This window comes from Ornithodoros turicata, chromosome 1, assembly GCF_037126465.1.
Source record: "Ornithodoros turicata isolate Travis chromosome 1, ASM3712646v1, whole genome shotgun sequence".
NCBI classification, from domain to species: Eukaryota; Metazoa; Arthropoda; class Arachnida; order Ixodida; family Argasidae; genus Ornithodoros; species Ornithodoros turicata.
The window spans coordinates 102,448,518-102,472,612 of NC_088201.1; the positions used below are offsets into that span (position 1 = coordinate 102,448,518).

General features: G+C 44.6%; 1 protein-coding gene across 1 annotated transcript; it reads right to left on the minus strand.

The window, feature by feature from the left end:
• Positions 1-17,504: 17,504 nt before the first annotated feature.
• LOC135380739 (uncharacterized) lies at positions 17,505-20,403 on the minus strand. Its single transcript, XM_064612514.1, has 5 exons — positions 20,388-20,403; positions 20,198-20,294; positions 19,947-20,125; positions 19,800-19,861; positions 17,505-18,553 (listed from the first exon to the last, which is right to left on the minus strand). Exons 1-5 carry the CDS (start codon positions 20,401-20,403, stop codon positions 18,470-18,472), a joined length of 438 nt encoding a protein of 145 aa, XP_064468584.1. The 3' UTR covers positions 17,505-18,469.
• Positions 20,404-24,095: the final 3,692 nt, after the last annotated feature.

Below are 24,095 nucleotides of genomic sequence, written 5' to 3' on the forward strand. Positions count from 1 at the left end.
TAACGCGGGGCATGACAATTCACGCATTGTTAAAGGGACTCTGACCAGAAGTTCGACAAATCTTTCGTTTGCATCTATTACGAAGGTATAATATGCCTCCAAGCCACACGCGAAATATTTTGGCTGTGCGCGGCGGCAAAGTTTGCCAAACGGCGAGCTGAAAACCGGTTTCGCTTTTCCTCCTCAACTCGCGCAATCGGGGCTGAAATCTAGCCTCTTTGTAGTGGACATCCTCCAATTTCCGTGTGCGTGACGAAAGCACGAGGTCCACGTTTCATTGGGCGCCCGGACCGGAAGTTCTGTTGTTAGTGAGTTTGTGAGAGCGCCGGCATCCGTCCGGGAAGCGATCTTCAATATGGACGTCGAAGGAAAAAATGCGGAGACTTCGAGCCCCGAACTTCTTTCTGACATTTCTGCAATCGAGAAGAAAATTCTGCGTGCTGAACACCTCGGTAGGCTTTCGAAACGTTGCCGATGCCGCAAATGCGAGACGAAGTTAGAGCTCTACGAACATCGGTCACAGATGGAGCAAACAGCATGAGTCGCCTGTCTTCAGGTAAGCTATGAGCTTTTTAACGCACACTGTGATCGAACACGTAAACGTTCTCTGAAATTTCGTGTTCTGATATCTAATGCGCACTTGCTGTTCATGGTGCCGGTGTGGCTGGTGTGTCATAATGCCAAAGGAGATCGGATGCTTGCGCTGCCAGGAGCTCGAAAACACTGCCGAATGACTGCAGTATGAGTGCATTACAACCCACGAAGATTTCCAACTTCTATGCTTCAATATGACTGTCCTGAAGGTCGCATATTGAACTCCGTGGGCAGCGCGAGCCTATGAGCGACTATATTCACAAGTGTCACATGTGTCCTTGTCGAACGATGTTAAAATTTGGGCGCTCAAAACTGGTTTGATCCTGCATTAAAGTCGCTAAAACTCCAGGACAGGGCGCAGCACGTAAAAAGACTGTACAGTACACAACTCTGAACTGGAGAAAACCAATAGTTTGTAATTGTCAGAGTGCTGTGTCCTGAGTCACGTTTTTATGTATTGCCCTGTGCATAAGGTTTTAGCGTAGGTTTTTAGCGATATTGAGTGTTCTTGATTGTCGATTCAGTGAAAAGTAAAACAATGTTGGTTTCGAAAAGAACACAGCATGTGTAGTAATGTGCAGGGTGTGGGCAGGTAAACTGCAGTTGCTCTCAGGTACATGTAGAAATGACACTGCACACACACTGTACTGTAACCGGTTACCTATTTGCCTAAACTATATTTTATGTACATCTGTGTAGACGATGCAGATACACTGCGTATCGCCAGCTTGCAAGGTGAGTATGGCACAAGCTTGGGAAAAACAAGAGCATGGTCATCCCAGCCTGTGCAGTGAAGAGGGTCTGGCAAGCCTTCCCACAGAAAATGCCACAGGCTTTGAGTACCCAAGATCCTAACTGGAGGTACCTCTTCGCACAGCTCGTCTATCGCGTTTAAAATAATTCAGCATCTGTATTTGGGATGATTTATAGCTCACAACACTAACACACTAGTCCTTTTTAATGAGTCTTGCGGAACGATAGATGAGCACTCCTTTCGTGACATTGTGTACCATTGCTACAGTGAACAATTTCTTGAGCAAGACTGATGAACGAATGAAAAACAGAGTCTGTCTTCCAAATATGTATGTTCCTTGTAACTTCCGTATTTGTTAAGTGACCCATGTTGATGTCCCCCCTCATGTCATGCCTGTGAGGGCCTTTGAGATATATTCATAAATAAATAAATATCAAAACCGGAAAAAGATGTAACACCTATCCTCTCTTTGTGTGAATGATAGATAAATATTCTCAGAAGATCCATGACTTGAAAACCCGAGACGAGGTAGGGACGATAACAGACAAACACAAACACTGTGTTTGTGTTTGTCTGTTATCGTCCTTACCTCGTCTCGGGTTTTCAAGTCATGGATCGTCACCACCAGCTCACTTGCTACCTAACTTTCCTTTCGTTATCATTCTCAGAAGATTTGTACATAGTCACACTTTGCCTCATTTTGCCTTAAGCCTAGTTCCACCTCTTGCATCATCTCCACATCTTCAATCTCCAAAGCAGTACAAGGCTAAAGTAATCAGCTACTACATAAAAAGAAGGAGGGGGAGGAAAACAAAAGCTGGCGCATCTAAAATTCGAAGAAACCCTGGTGCTTTCACGGGGCTACTCACGGCTCAGTCCTGGATCAGATCCCGATGGAAAACAGCTTTTCTGAGCCTCAGTGATAGATTCCCTTGATTGCACTGACTGTGAGGCACAACTCAATGGCTTGGTAGCAAGTGGGCTTGCGTCTGATAGTACAATTTGGAATAAAGGGAGCAAGGAACATCTCTCTACGGTCTTAAGAAGGATATCAACATTACCTGTCAAGGTACAGCATTTCATGTTGCTTTCAGTAAGTACAACACTCCTCATAGCAGTTACCATTCGTGTTGGGAAAGCATGCTGAAGTTAGCTCAGGCAGTGCATCCAGAACTGTGAATCAGGTTCATAGAGAGCACCTGGTGAGAGGGACAGCAACAGTGTCCAGTAAAGACTCTCCAGGAATTTTGCGCAGGTTTGGGGGTCACACCTTTTAATAGTGTTTATGGAAAGCAGGGTGTGTGAAACACTGACTTCTGGTAGATGAATTCTTGTTATTTATAACCAGGTACCCATGTTCTTGTAATCTAGAAAAAGCCTTGGCTCTCTTGGAGGAAATTGCTAATGAATCTGAGTGTCTTTTGTGGAAACAGGTTGTAACTGCCTTTCTATCCACCCTTCTTAGTTGCCCTAGCAAAAGCAAATATGTAATGCCGTACACCATATCTGATGCTAGCACACTAATTGCGTTGAGTGTTCTCAGGCTTCTGAAATGGAGCTACCTCGTACATACGCTGTGCCATGTCGGCAAGAACATAAATCAGACTGCCTTTACTTTTTAAATTGGCCCTTCAGTGCTTCATGTGACTGCAAGAATGGCGCCCCCAAAATGATAGGCAATGAAAATGATTTCTGCAATGTATTGAGCTTTGTAAAACAACCACTATATTTGAAAATATATTCCAAAAGCCGGGTGACGACCTCATAATGTAGCGTCACGCCTGATAAAGCAGGATTCTAAGAACTCTCTAGGGCCCCATCGCTAGTCATGTGCAAAGGTTACTGCACCATCAAAATATATGTCCCTTAGGACAGCAATGGTAGATTAATTCGGTCTTGGTTAGTTAAGCTAAGCACTAGTAGCCCTGGCAACGTCCCTTGTGTGCTCTTTTAGTCTTGTCCCGGGTCTTTTGTCTATCTCGCCAATGTAGGTTGCATCACGTTCTATGCACTCAACTTGATATGCACAGTCAAAATGCCTGATGGGCACAGTGCCCTCCAAATGGCGTATGAAATACGTTGGATGAAAGGAATGCGCACCACCGATTTGACTCCTTTGATGTTGTTTTTGATTGTTCTCTGTTGTAGGGATGATGCCACCTGGATAGGCAATGAAACGTTTACTCTGTTCTTAATTGTTGTGTTAAGCCGGTGTTCTCAGTAAAGGATTTTACATTATGATCTTTGCTTGAATGATGATTAGTGGCGACCTTCATACCTTGGGCCACTACTCTAACAATGGCTTATGGTAGTGTGGCGAAATGGAATAACGAGCCTTGTAAACAATGTACTTGGAAATATATTTATTTATCTCTCATAGGTTGAAGAACCCAGTGTGGTGTTACATAACGGAGGGGCATGTAATCATACAAGACCAATCACCAAAAGGCCTTGCTTTTGACTAGATTAAAATGTGAAGCGATTGTAACATAACAAATGCTGCATGGTGGTGATATGATAGGTTCTCCTCACGAGTTGTCGCAACGGTTAGTTGAGAAACTGCATATCCAGTTAGCGGGATCAAATTTTAATTAGGCTACTTTGGCCAACACACGAGCATACAGCACAGTGTCAAAAGCCCTTACAAAATAAAAAGAATACTACATCTACGTGTACCCAGAAATTAAGACAGTTCAAAATGCTGTGAACGAATTCCACTACGTTAGTTTTGCCTGAATACCCTTTTCTAAAGCCATGCTGGATTTTAAAAAAAGAAATCGACAGACTCAACTTGGTTGACAACGTGGTAGTACATGATGTGCTCCATTAGTTTATAGGGAACCCTAAAATGTGGAGCTGGTTAATAGATAGAAGGAGCATAGTTGTCACCTCTTCTGAAGACAGGAACCAGCTTGAGACCTATGTCCTCGATTCACACACATACTAAGCACCTTTCACACAGATTAACATATCTTCGTTCCAGCTCTTTCACTTTCAGATGTTCATCTCTGTTGAGTGGTCTGTCATTTCTGTAATACAGATTGGAATTGAAATGCAGGTGCATAAGGCATGCTCTGAAAGAAAAGTGTTTGGTTTTAGTCCTCTTAATGTTTCCGAAAACGAAAACAAACTTAACGGTGACTATTCTTCTGAAATGAGCAATTCCAGGATGACAGCAAAACATATATATCTCGCCATATCATTATATCCACCTGGCACTTCAATTGAATAATGGCAGTTGAAGATGATGATGATTCAATTTAATGGCACATAAGCAACTCGGGCTATAGTGCGCCAAAACCATGGTAAAACTGTGACTTGTTAAATATCAGACGATTATACTAAAATAATATACTTTGTTGGTTGGTAAATTGAGATATAGACAAAAACATGATATGATAAAAATAAGCAATTGAAGAAAAGGCAATTGTTGGCTTTGTGTGACTGATGTCGAGTTTGCCACACTACGTGCTGAATAATAATGTAAGCTGATATGCTCTAGCATATAAAGTACAATCATACACACGCTCAATATGTGGTGGATATGTGAAACCAATATACACATACTTACATTTCAAACTTTCTTGAAAAAGGCAGTCCATGTCTGTCGGATTTGCCAGACTCTATACAAAGCCAGTAAGCACAGTGTGCAAAGACTGTTTCATCTTTCGAAAGCGGAGGTGCAGCTACCACGACGCTTCCCCATCTCAATGCTTCGGAGCGGCATAGCCTTGTAAGAAGCCATCAGAAGGATCTCATAAAGATAACTTGGTTGAAAAAGTGCAGGGTTCTGTGGGATACGTAAGAAAGCATACGCGTTACACAACAGCTACGAGAATGATCGACTGCACTTGCATGGTTTTTAGTACATAGACTTCGAACTGAAAAATAAATCTGCTAACCTTGTTGAAACTACGTACTTTTCCGTCAGGACCACACGAGAGCACACTTGGTTTCTTTAGTTGAAGGTATCATCAGGTCCCCATGCTCCTTTGAGATGCAGCAGACAGAATTTCGCTGAGGCGAGTGACTGCCGTTGCGGTTCGTCGCTTCGCAGCAGATCAAGAACAGTATACCGCAACGATAGGTGAAACGTTCAGAATATGGCGACCAACTCCAACACCAACCCAATGACCCGAACAAAGAGGATGAACCGGGAGTCACACAAGTTTGCAGTTCGCAAGCTCGGCATACGGCATCCATTACAGCTGACCGGATACGGAAGCATATATGGAACGCGTGTACAGATTGAAAAGAAAATCGTAGAAACTGTTGCAGGTGATAAATGCAGGGTATATTTTTCTTTTTGAGGCTCTGTAATAAAAACATGTTAACATAGAAATGCCATTTCATGAAGAAAATTGACAGGTATTGCGTGACCACGTGACGCGTTTGAGCCAATTGTGGGTGTTGCGAGTGGCCCCCTTGTTGACGTCATCTTGATGGTGGTCCGGGTGGGCTGGTGCGAGAGGCTCGTGCGAAGTGTCAAAGACTCTACCAGAAAGGATACGACGACGAGAAAGATTCTATCACCGGATCTTGACCATTTTATATATGTTTTTTTTTTTCGAACGTTGTAACGTTGTGCAGGCTTGTGCTTTTGTGATTCCTTTGCGTTTTTTGGAGTAAAGTCTAATCTTGGTTGGTTATGGGTGTATCCTCTTCTTGAACCGTTACCTCACCTTCTTGGTACGACATGACAGATCGGATGTGGTAAATCGGTGGATTTCTATTACAGGTTGTTTCAGAGTGTTTTCTGAAAATCTGAACTGTATTATGCAGAGCATAAAAGACAACTAAGGGAGGAGGTCCTTTTTGTAACCGTTTTCGGCACCTGTACCGTGGACGCTTTGTTACTGTTCGCTTTCCACTATGATAACCTACACAGTGCCCGGACCCCAGTCACTCACATGAAAAATACTCCTCTATTCCGATCGGATCACTCCTTGAACGCGATCGACACCATAATACCTTTCCTTGGCAAACTCCACTTCTGACTCAGTTGGAGGTAGAGTCACTAAATAAGAGAAATCAGCTAAGCTTATTTAGTGACTCTAGTTGCAGGAAGTACATTAGATTCCCGCACACCCAAGAACCGCTCACCCTTCCTCCTCTCCCTGACAAACGGGAGAATCGTGTCTTTTCAAGTATCCCGCTTGCGGTGGTTCTGGGCGTCGAACGAAAAGAGCATTTGGGGGATATGGGTCACTGTCACTCGCGTGCCTAGATCAAACGAAAGCCCAGAACCTCCGAACATTTTTTCGGATGAAGTGAACTTTTGGTTGATTTGGGACGTCGGTGGAAATAGCATTTGGAGGATATGGGGCCTAACCTTGTGTGCATGTTTGAATTATTTTACTGCTAAGGAGCTTCAGTCATGCGCGTGGTTCAAAACAGGATAGTCCCCCAAGCGACAACAAAGTGTGTTATTGGGGGATATTTCATATCACATTGCACATATCATAAACGCATCATTTGGTACTGGAATTTTTCCAACGGCCCTAAAACCTCCAAAGTCATTCCAGTATATAAAAAAGGGGACAAGCAATCTCCAGACAACTATCTCCGACTATAGCATTATTGCCTATTCTGTCCAAGGTTTTTGAGAAAATCCTACTATACCGGTTAGAACAGTTTTTCATTGCTAACTCTCTCCTGACAGCAGCACAACATGGCTTTGTCAAGGGAAAATCAACTGAATCAGCCTTACTTGAAACAACAGAACACATTAAGCAAAGCATTGAAAGGAAATTAATAACAATGGGTATTTTCATTGACCTCACAAAGGCCTTTGATCTCATCAACCATAAACTGCCACTAGAGAAGTTATCAAAATATGGAATAAGAGGATTACCACTAGAACTAATCAGAAACTATCTTGCGAATAGGTGTCAGTATGTCTCTCTCCAGCGGTATACATCTAATTCTCCAAGTAACACAATGGGAGTTCCGCAGGGATCAATATTAGGCGCTTTCTTCTTTTTAGTTTATGTCAATGATTTGCCCATTCAACTTACGTGTAAAACTATCTTGTACGCAGATGATACTACTTTATTCGTTTCTGGATCCACTATTAAGGAGATATACAATGATGCAAATATCATCATGCATCAAATGTCGTCATGGTTGACAGGAAATAAGTTAATAGCGAACTTTAGTAAAACAACATACATAATATTTCAACCAAAGAACAAAAAGCTGAGCTCTGATAATGTCAGCTTACCTTTCTTTGAGCTTTCTTTGTCATAACGCAGCTTAATCACACAAAGTTTCTAGGCGTGATCAGCACCTCTCCTGGCATTACCATGTTAACCATCTATGCAAAACCATTTATCCCGTTATCGGTACATTATACAGGTTACGAGGTATATTACCAATCAAATCACTCTTGATCGTCTACAACTCATTCATTCAATCCCGCCTCGATTACGCCTAGAGATTAATCTGGACACTGTTGCTCGTACTCTCAAATCTTGCTACCTGGACAAACAATTTGCGACTGTTTTGCTTGGAAATAATTATGCGGTGATGAATACAACAGGAGCGTACTGAGTAAAGCTGTTGAATTCGACATGCCCACGTAAGTGGGAAACGCTGCGTCAGCCTTTTGGGCTCGAGGAGGAAGTTGTTGGGGAACAAACGACAACGACATCATTTCTGGTACGTGCGCATCTATGCATGCGCACCCGCCCACGTTTTCTCATTCTCAGTAAACCTGTTGCACCCGCACTGTTCGGCCGTCTGTCATTGCAGATCCAATAGGTTATGGGCCCAGAGTCACGGAACTGACATCTGCGCTGCACAGGAAGAAAGCTGCTACAGGGTCAACCGCTCGAATTGGTTTCGGGACAGCAAGGAGATGGGAGAAGCAAGCAAGTTTTCGGTCGCGAAGCTGACGGACGGTAATTACCAGGCGTGGAAATTCAGGATGAAGATGCTGCTAATAAGGGAGGAAACTTGGACTTTCGTAGAAGATGAAGCCCCGGAGAGACCAACAGTTGCCTGGATTGCCGGCGACCGGAAGGCGCAGAGCACCATTTGCTTAAGCATTGACGACAGTCAAATAATACACGTCTGCAAATGCTCGTCGTCCAAGATGATGTGGGAGGAACTTCGCAAGGTACATGAGAGGGCTAACCTGAGCAATAAGTTGTACCTTTTGAGGAGGTTGTACCAATCGAAGATGGACAGGGACGAGGACATGCAGGGCTACATACGGCGTGTTCTGGAATTGGTGGAGCGCTTGCGCGGCATTGGAGAAGAGACTACCGACTTCCAGGTTGCTGCTCTTCTGCTTAGTGGGCTTCCTGACAGTTATGAAGCTCTGGTGACCGCTCTTGATGCTCGTTCGGACGGAGATCTCACGCTAGATTACGTCAAAGGGAAGCTGGTCGATGAATATAACAGGAAGCAAGGGTCTGCTGCCACTACGGGCGACTCAGAATCAGCGCTGAGATCCAAGGCCCAGAACAGCGCGAAGAGTTTAGCCACGGCAGCCGCGACGGAATGCTTCTGGTGCAAAAAGGTCGGCCACTTCAAACGAGATTGTCCGGACTGGAAAGCACAACGGAAAGGCTCTCGCAGAACACGTACTAAGCAGCGGGCGCGGACAGCCGTATCAAGCAGGTCATCCTCTCCCCATATGGCCTTTGCTACCAGTTGTTCTCCTGGAGACTGGTACATTGACTCCGGCGCCACAAGCCATATGTGCAAGGACCGGCAATTTTTCACGAAGAGCTACGTGGAGAAGACGGAAACCATTACCGTCGCAAATGGGCAACATGTCTCTTCGGAGGGCGTTGGGAATGGCATTCTTTATTGCAAAGTTGGCGAATCAGAATTCCATAAAGTCCGAGTGGGAAATGTTCTCTACGTTCCGGAGCTCGAGAGCAACCTTCTTTCAGTCAAGAGGCTCGCACAGCAGGGTAATGTAGTGACGTTCCAAGCAGACCGATGCGTCGTGACCAAGAATCGGGACGTGATCGTGACTGGTGAGATCCGCAACGACCTTTACACGCTTTTGACGGCAGGCACGGGTGCTGCGCACATAACGCAAGTTACCAGTCACCATGACTGCATTCACGTGTGGCACCATCGCCTAGGGCACCGCCATTCAGCAGCTCTAGAAAGGTTGCACAGGGAAGGCTTAGCGGACGGCATCGTTGTGAAGCAGTGCAACGAGCTACTTAAATGCACCAGTTGTTTGAAGGGCAAGATGAAACGTGCTTCCTTCCCTTCACACGCGTCTTCAAGGGCGGAACATCTTTTGGCCTTGGTGCACACGGACGTCTGTGGTCCAATGCCAGTAGTAACACCAAGCAAGAACAGGTACTTCATTACATTCACAGATGACTTTTCAAGGTACACGGTCCTTTACCTACTGAAGTCCAAGGATGAGGTTCCTGCGAGGGTGGAAGAATATTTGGCTTTGGTTTCGAACAAGTTCGGCAGGCATCCGAAGACACTGCGTTCTGATAATGGGACAGAATATACTGGTGGGAAAATTCGAGAAATCCTTCGGAAAACTGGCATCGTACTCCAGACGACGGTCCCATACAGCCCAGAACAAAACGATGTGTCAGAAAGAAAGAATCGCACTCTTTGCGAGAGCGCTCGGAGCATGCTGTTCGGTGCCAGCCTGCCAAAGACTTACTGGGGTGAGGCTGTTGTTACTGCCTGCTACTTGCACAATCGGCTTCCGAGCAAAGCGGTTAACAAGACTCCCTACGAGCTGTGGAACAGCAAGAAGCCGAACCTGGCACATTTGAGGATGTTTGGCAGTAGGGCTTATATGCACGTCTCAAAGGAACACCGCGACAAATGGGACGCTCGTGCCATTGAAGGGACCTTGGTAGGATACAGCGAGACACAGAAAGGATACCGTATACTAGATGGAGGTACCAACAAGGTGAAGGTGTCACGCAGCGTTGTTATTGACGAGGCTCCAGTCATGGAGAAGTTCTGTCGTGAGTCCCAGGCGGTACCACCTACGCTAGCACGACGAGGAGGCTGTTCATCGGACTTTATTGCGGAAGGTAACCCCTCTAATGCTGCAAATGATCCATCCGATGAAGTAGTAGTGGAAGTGCTGTCGCCAGCGTCTGCTCCGCAACAAAGCGTAGGCGCTGACGTGCAAGAAAAGGAGGTGGGAGCTAACATGCCCAGGAGGTCAGCAAGGAGCAACAAAGGAGCTCCACCTGATCGGTTAGCGTACACTACCGCGCAGACTACGACAGCCCCTGATCCAGTCAGTTGGAAGGAAATGCAGAAGCTACCTCCCTCTGAAAAAGTGAAGTGGATGACAGCGGCGAGGGAAGAGATGGACTCGCTACACCAGCTTAACACTTGGAATCTTGTGCAGGTACCGCAGGGAAAACATCTATTTGGCTGCAAGTGGATATTCAAAACGAAGCGAGATAAACAGGGGAACGTTGAACGCTACAAAGCGAGGTTGGTCGCACAAGGTTTTTCACAGAAGTACGGCGAAGACTACGACGCAACGTTCGCTCCTGTCGCAAAACTAACAACCTTACGTGTACTCCTAACCATCGCTGCGATAGAAAAGCTAAAGGTCCGACACTTCGACGTTAAAACTGCTTTCCTGAATGGTGATATCGAAGAGAATATATATATGAAGCAGCGTGAGGGATTTGTTCAGGAAGGGGAAGAGCATCTCGTTTGCAAGTTGAAAAAGTCATTATACGGGCTTAAACAGGCCGCGAGAGCCTGGAACGTGAAGGCAAACAAGGTACTACTCGAAGAAGGCTTCAGACGTGCTGATGCCGACCCCTGCCTCTATTCCCGAGCTGTAGATGGTGCAGTGATGTATATTCTCTTGTACGTGGACGACATGCCGATATGCCGTTTGAACCCGCCAGCAGCAGGCAACAGTTAATCGCGTTCTCCCACCGTCAGCGAATCCGTGTGCACTTTGGAAATAAATAAGTGACACTACATCCAAATGCGACGAAGTACAGTCATAAATGCAGCAGGTGTTTAACACCGTATCACTTAGCAAAGCGGAAAACACACAAAACGTATGGCGGGTTCCCTGCTGTTTACCTTTCTCTGGTTCGCACGTGGAGGCAACAGGGGCCTTGGCGAATGGGAGCGCGGCACGCCGCCGCGCACGTCATTTTACACCCTCGCCCTCTTCTGCTGCGCAGAAACGTACTTGCCGAGCGTATAGGCAACATTGCTATTCAGACGTTCTTCCTCTGCGACGTCATAGGTCTGTTTAAGGCAATCCAATAGCAGTCTCATAGGCACCACAGCTCTGTCGACCATCTTCCACAATCTCATAGGTGTCAGCAAAATTAGTAAAGACATCCAAGAGCTGCCTCAATACCGCTGTTACACATTTCTCTCTTTCAATACGTTCTTATCAGTATCAAGCAACATTCATTCCAGGTGGGCGAAACGGCAATGATGTCCTTGGGTCACAGGGTCCTTGCCCCGCTTTGTATCATTCTGGGCATCACTTCTACATACACAGACCGTGGAGTCAATACCGAGACTCAGTGGGACAGTACCAATACGTCAAACTGCATACGTTGCAGCTTGTTTCATGAAATGCAAGTTTTCTCTCTCCCTCTTTCTGGCAACCCTCTTCGTTCGAGCTACTGTCTGAGATTTTCTTTTGTATAGCTGAAATAAAATGTCAGGTCAGATGGTTTGCTAGCCCAAGTCAACCAAGAAATCTGGTGAGAAATCTGCGTCCCTAACAATTTCTCTTGTTAAAATTTTGTGTCATATGGTCCTGAAGAAGAGTGCTCGTGATGCCCCTCATGCAAACGTTTAGGGGAGAAAAGAGTATCTCATATCTTAGTGTGAATACAATACTGACGTGAGTCACGGTGTGTCTGGGAGTTTATTTCATGTCACCGGAGAAAATACAGAGGTTGCTCACAATACATTGTACTTGCTGTAATGAGGCATATGACATTGCTCTTGATTGTCTCTGACCTGGCAGTGTGTGCTCAATGTTCGCACTTTCTTTTTTTATTATTTTGTATACTCGTTCCAGAAACAAGAATGCTACTGTTGCAAGCTGAATCAAAAAAGATCAAGGTCGATTGACAGAAATCGACTATCCTTGACTTTGCTGACCAAGAGCGAGGAAGGCTCCGCCTCCAAATGGGCGACAATAGGAGGACTCGGGAGGCAGAGTGCTGCGGCCTCTGCTCTTGCCTAATAGATGGCGCATCGGTAGCGCTCGGCTCGGGATATGTGAGCCGCTGTCGTCTGCTTCTTCCGGTAGAGCTACGACCTTGAAGCCTCTGCTCTCGCGTAAGAGATGGCGCAACATTCGCGCTCGGTAACGGCACGTGTGTTCGCCATAACTCTGAGCCTCGACCTTGAGACTCCTCGCACTTAAATAAATCATTTAAAATAATTGTACTCTGTGTTTCTTTTTTCTTGTTTTTGTAAATAGTTACGCAAGTATGTAAAAAGGAAAGAAATGTTGCTGCTTATTCCACTCCTCGCACTGAAATTAATCATTTCAAATAATTGAACCTCTGTATGCAATAAGGGGATAAGTAAAAAAATCCCAAAATGAGAAAAGGGGCCTGATATGATTGTCCGTCCCATTGACACACATGCATTTCCCGTTTTTTACCGTGCTGCAGCGGGCCAACAAATCGCAATAAGGTCTTAAGTTTTCATTGGAAGGTGCATACTGGTATGTCGATGTCTTTGCAACAAAAATAGTAAAATAGGATTAGTCGACTTATCCCCTTATTCCATACAGAGGTTCAATTGTATTGTGTTTCTTTTTTGTTTTTGTAAGTAGTTACGCAAGTATACTGCGTAGTGTTGACGATTATGCTTCATGGATGTGTAATTACATTACCAAATTTGTGGCCAGTTCGACATTTCGCTCCGCTCTTATGCGTGAACATTCTCTTAGCTCATGAAAAAGGAAAGAAATGTTGCTGCTTTTATTCTACTCCTCGCACTTAAATAAATCATTTAAAATAATTGTACTGTGTGTTTCTTTTTTCTTTTTCTTTCGATAAGTAGTTACGCAAGTATACTGCGTATTTTTGACGCTTATGCTTCATGGATGTGTAATTACATTACCAAATTTGTGGCCAGTTCGACGTTCCGCTCCGCTCTTATGCGTGAACATTGTCTCAGCTTATGAAAAAGGAAAGGAGTTTTACTGCTTTTGTTCTACTCCTCGCACTTAAATAAATCATTTAAAATAATTGTACTGTGTGTTTCTTTTTTCTTTTTCTTTCGATAAGTAGTTACGCAAGTATACTGCGTATTTTTGACGCTTATGCTTCATGGATGTGTCATTACATTACCAAATTTTTGGCCAGTTCGACGTTTCGCTCCGCTCTTATGCGTGAACATTGTCTCAGTTCATGAAAAAGGGAAGAAATGTTGCTGCTTTTATTCTACTCCTCGCACTTAAATAAATCATTTACAATTGTACTGTTTGTGTGTCTTTTTCTTTCTTTTTATAAATAGTTACGGAAGTATATAAAAAGGAAAGAAATGTTGCTGCTTGTTCTACTCCTCACACTGAACTAAATCCTTTGAAATAATTATGCTCTGTTTCTTTTTTTTTTTCGTTTTTGTAAGTAGTTACGGAAGAAAATAATTGTACTATGTGTGTGTGTTTCGTTTTTGTAAGTACAGAAGTACGTAAAAAGGAAAGAAATGTTGCTGATTGTTCTTCTTTTTGCACTGAAATAAATCATTTGAAATAATTGTACTGTAAGTAGTTACGGAGGAAACTGTTTCGTTTTTGTAAGGGATTACGGGACATTTGATCGAACGTCGTTTTCTCGAAAGCCATTTGGTCGAACGCCGTTTGATCGAAACGGCAGCGGTCATGAAACAGGACACACGGACAACGTGACAAGATTAAGAAGCAATTCCCCAAGGCCCTGATACCTTCTGCATATTTATATGCAGTTATGTTGGAAAAACGCAGCGAACCACATGTCTCACGTTAGCGTGGGCGTAGGAAAAAATTGTCCCAGTTTGCGGAGCATTTTACCAAATGAAATGTTTGCGCGTACTTTTAGCAATACGCTGAGGCAGTGTCAGCCACGAGGACATGAGAGTGGAGCTAAACGTCTAATTTTACTTTCAAAGCTCCTGCAAACGCAGTTTCAGCACTTAATGCAAATAAATAGCGAAAAAAAGAAAAAAGAAAGGCACATCATCGGATCGCCTTCTGTATGCGAAAAAGTGGATTAGGATGAGGAATGTGTTTATGGGCGAGCGGACTACACAGAGTGAAATATTCCTTGGGATAACAGCATTTAGAACTGAAGCTTTCTTTTGTTGTTTTCTTCTTTTTTGTTTCATCAACGCTCCAAGCAAACGAATAAAAGAATCGATCAAACGATCGCTGCCGTCTCGATGAAACGGTGTTTCATCAAACAGCTTTCGACCAAATGTCCCCCGTTCGATTAAACAGCTTTCGACCAAACGACGTTCGATCAAATGTCCCGGAACCCTTACAAAAAGGAAACACACACACAGTACAATTATTTTCTTCCGTAACTACTTACAAAAAGAAAGAAAAGGACACACAAACAGAACAATTGCAAATTATTTATTTCAGTGCGAGGAGTAGAGCAAGCAGCAACATTTCTTTCCTTTTTACATACTTGCGTTACTTACAAAAAGAAAAAAAAAAGACACACACAGTACAATTATTTGAAATGATTTATTTAAGTGCGAGGAGTAGAATAAAAGCAGCAACATTTCCTTTCTTTTTCATGAGCTGAGACAATATTCACGCATAAGAGCGGAGAGAAACGTCGAACTGGCCAAAAATTAGGTAATGTAATGACACATCCATGAAGCACAATCGTCAAAACTACGCAGTATACCTGCGTAACTACTTACAAAAAGAAAAAAAGAAACACAGAGTACAATTGAACCTCTGTATGCAATAAGGGGATAAGTCGACTTATCCTCTTTTTACTATTTTTGTTGCAATGACATCTGCATACCAGTATGCACCTGCCAATGAAAACTTAGGACCTTATTGCGATTTGTTGGCCTTCTACAGCATGGTAGAAAACTGGAAATGCACGTGTGTCAATGGGACGGACAATCATATCAGGCCCCTTTTCTCATTTTGGGATTTTTCGACTTATCCCCTTATTGCATACAGAGGTTCAATTATTTTAAATTATTTATTTCAGTGCGAGGAGTAGAACAAGCAGCAACATTTCTTTCCTTTTTACATACTTGCGCAACTACTTACAAAAAGAAAAAAGAAACACACAGTACGATTATTTTAAATGATTTATTTCAGTGCGAGGAGTAGAACAAAAGCCGCAACATTTCTTTCCTTTTTCATGAGCTGAGACAATGTTCACGCATAAGAGCGGAGCGAAACGTCGAACTGGCCACAAATTTGGTAATGTAATGACACATCCATGAAGCATAATCGTCAAAACTACGCACTATGGTTGCTATCGCCGCGTCATCGGAATTTGGGTTACCGGCCAGTCTGAAGGTCGAGGCTCAAAGTTATGGTGACCACACGTGCCCTTACCGAGCGCCAATGTTGCCCCATCTCTTACGCGAGAGCAGGAGGCTTCAAGGTCGTAGTTCTACCGGAAGAAGCAGACGACAGCGGCTCACATATCCCGAGCCGAGCCAGAGCCGTATATTAAAAGGGAGTCTCTCCATTAATGGGTCATGCCTATACCTGAAGCTCCACCCACTTTTTCAGCTTTTCGACCAATGAAGTCTTGAAATATGGGGCGCTATCAATCAGCCTATCCTCACTATTTTCCCCCCTAGCCAACATCGGCAGCGCCATTTTGGGTGGCAAGTGGATTGGATGGGATTGAAATGGATACCTCTCGCAATCTGCAAAAGTAGTGGATTGTTGGTGCAAATTTGCTAAGTGCCACCTAGGGAGCGTAAGGCACGTCGGGAATAGGTGAATGTAGAGTTTCGAAATCTGTAGGCAACCCTGTGCTCCACCGCTTCCGGTTCGAAATTCTCACCGCCGCCGCATGGCTATGGCTGCAGGAAGGTGAGTAATCTTTAAAAAAAAGAATAATAAAGAAAAGAACGATGTTTAAATGGCGCACGGGACAGTCAACAGCGGAAATTTATAACTGCTCCCAGTAAAAGTGGCAGCACCGCAGCTTTTTTGGGCACAGCACTGCAGTCGTGAACGGCTGTGTGTGCTTGGGCGTAGCGTGAACGCAGTTATTTGACTGATGTATGTGTGTATAAGCGATCAAGAGGGACATGACTAGTTCGTTTGCAGTGATATAATAGCCACCCAGCCATGTTCGCACATTCAATGCGGTTGAGCTCGGCTGAAAGCGTCCCGATGCGCACATCGGTGTTTTGTGTAACAGTTGGTTCAAGTTTACCGCTTTTCTGCGCAGCTTTTTGCAAGTGGTGAAGTACAAGGAGTTATCCTACACAGACTGTGCAGACCTGTGGCCACGGATAACATACGACGACATTAATGAATATTTCATTAATAAGCTTGGCCACGATAAGAGGAAGATGGAGGCCTACAAGTCAATGGAAGCGTACCACTATGTTAAAAGCGGCGAGTGCTACTTCTTAGCGTTTCCAGGTTTCTGGGAAGAGTGGATATTAATAAGGTTGCTAACCAACAGGTAAAGTACACAACATCACCATAGCCACTGTCAACAACAAAGTAGTGCTGAGAGGGGTTGTCAGCCCCTCACAACGATCGGGCATGGTGTACACATGCTGGGTTGCTGCAGAACATGATGGGGAGATTGTGGATGCATCTTGCTCTTGTATGGCTGGGTAAGCTGGTGTAACACAGTATAGCAAGCGTTTCTTTATTAATCATGTTGTTACATAAAATATCCTGTATACTTTCAGGTTGGGTGAAGTGTGCAGCCACTGTGCTGCGATATGCTTCACTGTTGAGGCAACACACAGAGAGAACTCGCAGCTGCCAGCACCTACAGATCTCCCATGCCAGTGGCTGGCACCACGCCTGAAACAGGTATTGACATTAACTTAAACAGGTTGCACATCCTACAGTGATTTTTACTCAACTAGATTCCACCTCAGCAAGCGCGGCAGCTAGACTATAGGCGACCTCGATGGTGGTCAGCAAAACGAAATCGTAATGCTACTGAAGATTCCACCATAGAATTTCCAGAAGATAAGTTTGAAGCTTTTGTGTCACAAATACGAACAGTAAGTGACCAAATTTCTGAGCCCACCCTATTTTTGGTCTAATAACTGCCTCAACGTTTAGGTCGCACCAGAGGCACGGCTGTTCACACTCATTGATATCAACCAAGCAGCCGCTACGCAACCAAGCACGCAGACTCAGGCCAGTGGCGATTTCATCATTTCGCCTACAAGTCCCTTGAGCTCACTCAACATATGCGTCGAGCTAGACAATATTAAAATATCAAGAAGAGATGCGGAAGAAATAGAAAAACTCACGAGACTACAGCGGAAGAGTCCAGCCTGGTTTGCACACAGAAAAGGCAGGATAACAGCATCAATATTCAAGGACGTATGTGCATCCAAACAGGTCAAAGTGTCATCGCTGCTGCAAAAAATTTTTTGTTCCCAAAACATTAGAAGTCCTGCCATTTATTATGGTATTGAAAACGAAGCAAGGGCAAAAGACTCCCTATTTGCTCTGTTGTCACAGCATCATGCCAATGGAAGGATAGAAGATTGTGGGCTCATGATCAGCCCGAGGTACCCTTATTTGGGATGCAGCCCAGACGGAGTATACTACTGCGACTGCCACGAACCAGCACTGGTTGAAGTAAAGTGCCTATACACAATGAGAGACGCTGACCCAACAACACTCGCTGAAAATGGACAGAACCAAAAGGATTTTTGCCTAACAAGGGATGGAACCCTAAAGCAAAGTCACAGATACTACTACCAGGTACAAGCCCAACTGCACTTGAACCTTGTGGACAGCAAGCGTTGCTACTTTTTCCTTTTTGTGGAACGTGGTGGACACCTTGTGGAGGTTGAGCGCGACGAAGAGTTTATGATGTGCCATGAAAGCAGTGTGAGAGCTTTCTTCACCGACATTGTGCTCCCACGACTAGTTAGTGGGTTTTAAGTCATAGTAAAACAGTGTACAGCCAAATCATTTCACTGCTAATCATTTACTTGCAAGATCTTACCTGTAACTTGCCTGCTTATTTGCTTACCTGCATTCTTGATCCACACAGAGATGGTCACCTGTAACGACAACCTAATTTGCTCTTATCAGTGGCCGTGTGAGGTTGGTTAACCCTGCCACAACAGTAAGGATACTGTCGAAATATGGAACAAGTGTGTGTGGGACATGGCCTGTCATGATACGCCACTTCTTCAAATTTCCAATAGCTCGTTCCACAATAATCCTACAGGAGGATATCCTTCTGGATGTTGTGACCTCGTGATGTGGTAACTGCTCTTTGTTCCTTGTTGATGCAGGTGTGATTAGGCGAGCTCCTCTTTGAAAAAATGCCTCGTGGAGCTGGAAGCCCCTGTCAGCAAGGACTTGATCGCCCTCTCTGATTACATCAAGTAGTCCTGTAAAAAGTAGAACCATTGTTTACCAGAGTAAAACCCACCGTGGGTGTCACAGTGACATCGAGGCTATGTCAGGGAAAAATTGTTTACCACTGTCTAGAGTTAGCTGCCTGTCTGATATCCGTCCCCCGTAAACTTTGGAAATGAGTGTTACTGCTCCGTGAGGGTTGACGCACACTAGAAATTTCAGTGTGCTGGTCTGTTTATAATTACTCCAGACCTCTTGTTGAGTTTTCATATTTAGTGGCCTACAAAGAAAGCCAACCATCACAGAGTTTATCAACATTACTTCGCATGATGCCCAATAATATCAGCTCCAATAACACAAGTATACACCAAAATTGTGTAAACAAATTTTTAAAAATTGGTAAAGAATGATACCCTGTTCACTCACCTGGAAACAGGAATCTCTGAGCAGTCAATTATGGCTCTTAGGTTTGGAAAATGTTCACGTTCCTTTTCTGTCAACCAGCTCTGTGCAACACGTGGCTCAGGGAAAACAATGAGCCGTTTACAGAGGGAAGCCACTGTTCTGAGCCAACATTTAAACATACTGCTAGCAGTGTGCTCGGATACTCCAAACCTGAACGCGAGGTCTTTGAATGTCGTCCCTATACGGAGCTTTATAAGAAATAAAAGAAGCTGCTGAGAGTGCGTCAGGCATTTTGAGCTGTCACGAATTACAGGTGAGACGGTGGTAAGTACAGCAAAGAAGACCGGTTTCGATAGACCTGAAAAGTTGCAGAGGGATTTCTTTTTACTGTGCTACACCTGTCTTGCATAAGTGGCACGTACCTGTGTAGAACAATGCTTGATCATCATTCATGTGCTCTACATCAAACTGTGCATTCAATTTCCTAGTTAGAGTTGCAACTCTCTCCTGTAGAGTACTGACTGTCCCCCGCAGTACCTCGTTCTCTTCTTGCAAGCAGGAACAACTTGCACACAAGGCGAGTGCGTCTGTCTGGACAGCTGATGACAAAAAAAGAAAGAAAAAAACTGTCGCGATCAAACAGGTGGAAACTTCGCTGTCGTTTAACAGGTTGAAGGCCCAAACCTTTAGCCTGAGTCAATGCGATGTCGCCCATGTTATCGTCGATACTGGTATCGTCGGTACATGCAGTATTGCCATAATCAGTGCCCAGAATCCCTACTTCGGCTTCCCCATCGAGCCTGGGATGCTGCTGAGCAGCTGCAGCTTCTCGCTTATGCATTATGCGCATGTGGCGTTCATAACTGTACAACAAGACATGACACTGCATAAAGTGGACTACACAGAACAGATGAAAAAGTTACCATTAAGCTTACCGCTTAGCTTTTCGTTCAGCCCGGGTCTCGGACTCTCTATCGTGTCGGAACACTGATGGCACGTAATCCACATGCGACGGATCATCGCTTCGCATTCCTGCATAATAACGGAAGATTTCACGCTTTACTTGCGTGCATCACACCCAATGCGCTCCGATTTAAAGTGCTTCAAAAATTGAGAAAAACCTACTTGTCACGAAGTGCATCTCACAGATGCGCGCGCCTACACCAGGCATCCACAGACGGCCGCCGGCTTTTTTTCGGTTTATGGCTACAGCCCAGCGCATTCGTCTTGCTTTCTCCCATGGAACCCGAAACATTTTATGTCCCTTGACAGACGAGTTAGAGCACCCGTATGCAGAACATCCGACCATAGTGAGACAAGGGAACGAGATGAACACAGACGCGATACATGCGCATTGCCAAATCTCGAACCGGAAGTACTGAGTCACGTGGGATGAACTGGCTCGCTACGTCACTGCCGGCGAAAACGACATCCACCTATTGTCATCTGCTTCCGTCGTTGTACCGCTGCCGGCAGAACCACCTGCTGGGACACATTCTGTTTTCGGTATGATTTTTAAACAAATCTACATGAATAGTTGGAACATAAGAGGCAAGAATGTTTATATCCATGAAGTCCAGCTGTTAAAAATAAGATTGTACAGCACAGCGCCGTTTTTGTTTCGATTTCGTTGTGATCGCCGTGTTCACTAGGCCTAACACCGGCGACAAAACGTATTATTTTCAGTTAGATATTGATGGATGAGCATAAGTTGAAACTGATTTCCGAGAAATTTATATTAGGATGTACATTTGCAGCGTAAAATCAGGTTAGTCTGAAATTTTTTTGTCACGAAATCCCCGCTTCACTGTGTTTGTTTTCGTCGCCATTTTGGGTGGCAGTATGGTGTCATGGCGACCCCTTGGTAAAAAGCAAACTAATCAGAGGAGCGAAACTGTGATTGACAGGTCGAGCCTCTTTTTGTGACTCCTCCCAGTGGCCAGACTTCCTTTTAATATACGGCTCTGGGCCGAGCGCTACCGATGCGCCATCTACTAGGCAAGAGCAGATGCCGCAGCGCTCCGCCTCCCGAGTTCTCCTATTGGCGCGCCATTTGGAGGCGGAGCCTTCCTCGCAGCATGCACTTATACCAGGCCTCTATAGCTCCCCGCATTCGCGGCAGTAGAAAAATAAAATCACGTCACAGTCACGTGGTATTACATTGTCAGGCATCATGACGGATGCCCATTGGCCGAAGCAGGTTGCGCGCTCCGGTATTGGTTGACAAAGTTTCGAAATATCTGACAGCTCACTTTTCGCGGGCAGTCCAGTCGGCCGGGCGGGCAGCTCCAAGCAAGGTCGCTGCGTCTCCGCGGCTCGCCGATGTCGGTTGACCACAACGACCAAAGAGGAAGTGTATTCGCGGGTTTGCTTGTGAGTTATAGTGACTCTGGCCATGTACTGATCTCCGATAAAGTATCAACCTATGGACATTCTAGCCGGGTCGGAACTGGAATGCTTGGTGAGCTAACGCCTGAGGAACACTTTCGAACGCTGTCGCAATTTCAAATACAGTGACTAAGAAGAGAGGGTTCGTAACGACACAAGTACTTCCCGTGACTGTGTGACCTTCGGTGCATCGCCAGTATGAGAAGAAGATGCTTATCTGTGAAACGCACGCACTCGTGGACTTCGCTCGCCTCCAGAAGTAGACTGTGCGTGTGCTTTGCAAGTTCGAACTTGTGGTTTGGTTGCAGTCTATTCAACGAACGAAACGTCCTGTACGCATGGTGAATATATGCGTCAAACATCTGAGTCCATACGTTGCATCAATAAATATGTATTTAGCAAATCAAAGATGTCTTAGTTATTTTGGAATAACGGGCGCCAGGTATGAAAACCAGTAGAAGTCAATGGTAGCCAGGGCCGGCCGAAAGGCGAGCCAAACGGAGAGTTCGCTGATTGGCTGGCTGCTAGGCATCACGACGCATTTTCATTGGTCGTATGCCCAGTGTTGCCTATATTATCTCAAACTGTGGGCTCTATGGGGAGCTGTGGCTCCCCATAGAGCCCATTGTGCCAAATTGTGCTTATACGACAATCCTAAAAAGCTATTACGTAGTCTTTTCTCACTGTTTGATACACGTCGGAGAAGTGCTTTTTGCTACTGGCACAAAAAAAGAAACGAGAGAAAATAATGTGTGGTGATGTCAAGAAACCGAATTTATTAGAACGAGAACAATAAATCAAAACGTTAGAAACTGATAAAGTTACTTGCGGTATGATGATACTGACCCAGAGTGAGGGACACTGGCGTTGGAACAAATGTGCGCCACACACAAGGTGCTTCAATAATCATATTTTGTTGGAGAAAGCACGCTATGGATAATATGTGACTGGTCACATTTACCTGCAAAATAAATTTCGTTTTTGGAATTGAACTCCAAAATTCGCGAAGCCAGCCATGCCACGCCATGTTTCCTGCCATGTTGCATATTTAATTACAAAATTTGTACGTTGCTACGATCGCACTAGTTCACAGATGAAAAAATGGGGAGGGCTGCTCGACAACCCTGCATGGTTCTCGATCCTCGTCTTTTTATTTTTATTTTTTTTGCTTGAACCATGGTTTCGGTATGCTTGTAGTGGTATAACAAGCAACGTTTGGCACAAAGCGACAATTACCTGAAACAATGGTACGAAGGAATAGGGAAGAGGTCGGGTCACTGTTTCCGTGTCTCGACTACAGTACAGACACTTACCAAACTGACCAACTTCACAATGGTGAAAGATGAAAGTCACTGAAAAGGTTAGCCAGCTGTAGGACTCGAACCCACATCTTCTGGGTTGCCGGTCTTCAGAAAGAACATCAGTTCTTTCATGTTCCCAATGGCGCTTTGGCAAAAAGCGTCGACCGCAGCCGACCCCACTCTTGAATTTTCGGAGAGTTGTAAAAAGAGAAAAAGAAAGCGAAGAAAGTGTGGAGCGAGTCACCACCACCCGCTCCTATGGTATGTACGTTATGGGTACCTCCGTAGTCCCATTTACACACGACTTCTCGACAAAGGAACAACAGACACGACATCTTATCACCAAAAAGCCTGGTGACATGAGGTTGACCAGACTGTGGCATTTTTTTGTGGTAATTCCCCTTCGTTCCTCCTGAATATGCGGCCTCATAATCATTTTTTATACGCGTTCCTGCATACGAAGCTCGTTGAAGTGAAATTATGCTGAAATCCCAGCATTTCGGGATTATAAATTTTGGACTTTTCTGACAACAAATACTCAGTGGCACAAGTGAAAGCGAAAGAACCGTGTCCAACCGACTTTTTGCGTCAGGCGTCCTTTCCCTGAAAAATATTACTTGCAATCCGAAACCGAACACGCAAGCTGAATTAATTTGTTGCTCTTTACGAACATTACTGAGCAAATGTGGCTTCCATCTCACGCATACTTTCGTTGAGCAAGCAAAATTGTTCCCATGAGTTCCAGAGTGCAGTACCAGTGACCCTCTATTCTCCATTAACAATTCTCTGAATTTCAGAAAAGAAACGTTGTTTCATGGTGTCACAGCTGATCTCCCACAGTACTGTTCATTGTGCACATTTTCACGAACCTGTATGGAGGACATACCATTTCAATACCTGTAAAGTGTTTTCTAGAAACAGATGTTAACTGTCAATGGATATTCTCTAAAACACTTTTTCTTCTTTTACGAAAAGTAGGATAGCTCGTACTTCACGGTCGGACATACTCGGAAGTAGTACATCCATGCTTGAATGCCTGACACATAAGTGAACGGCACTCCATTAACCAACGTCTGTGGTGCAGGGTTGTCACACCCAACTACTCCACCATCCATTTCGTCCAAGTGGTATTTCTTTTGAATAA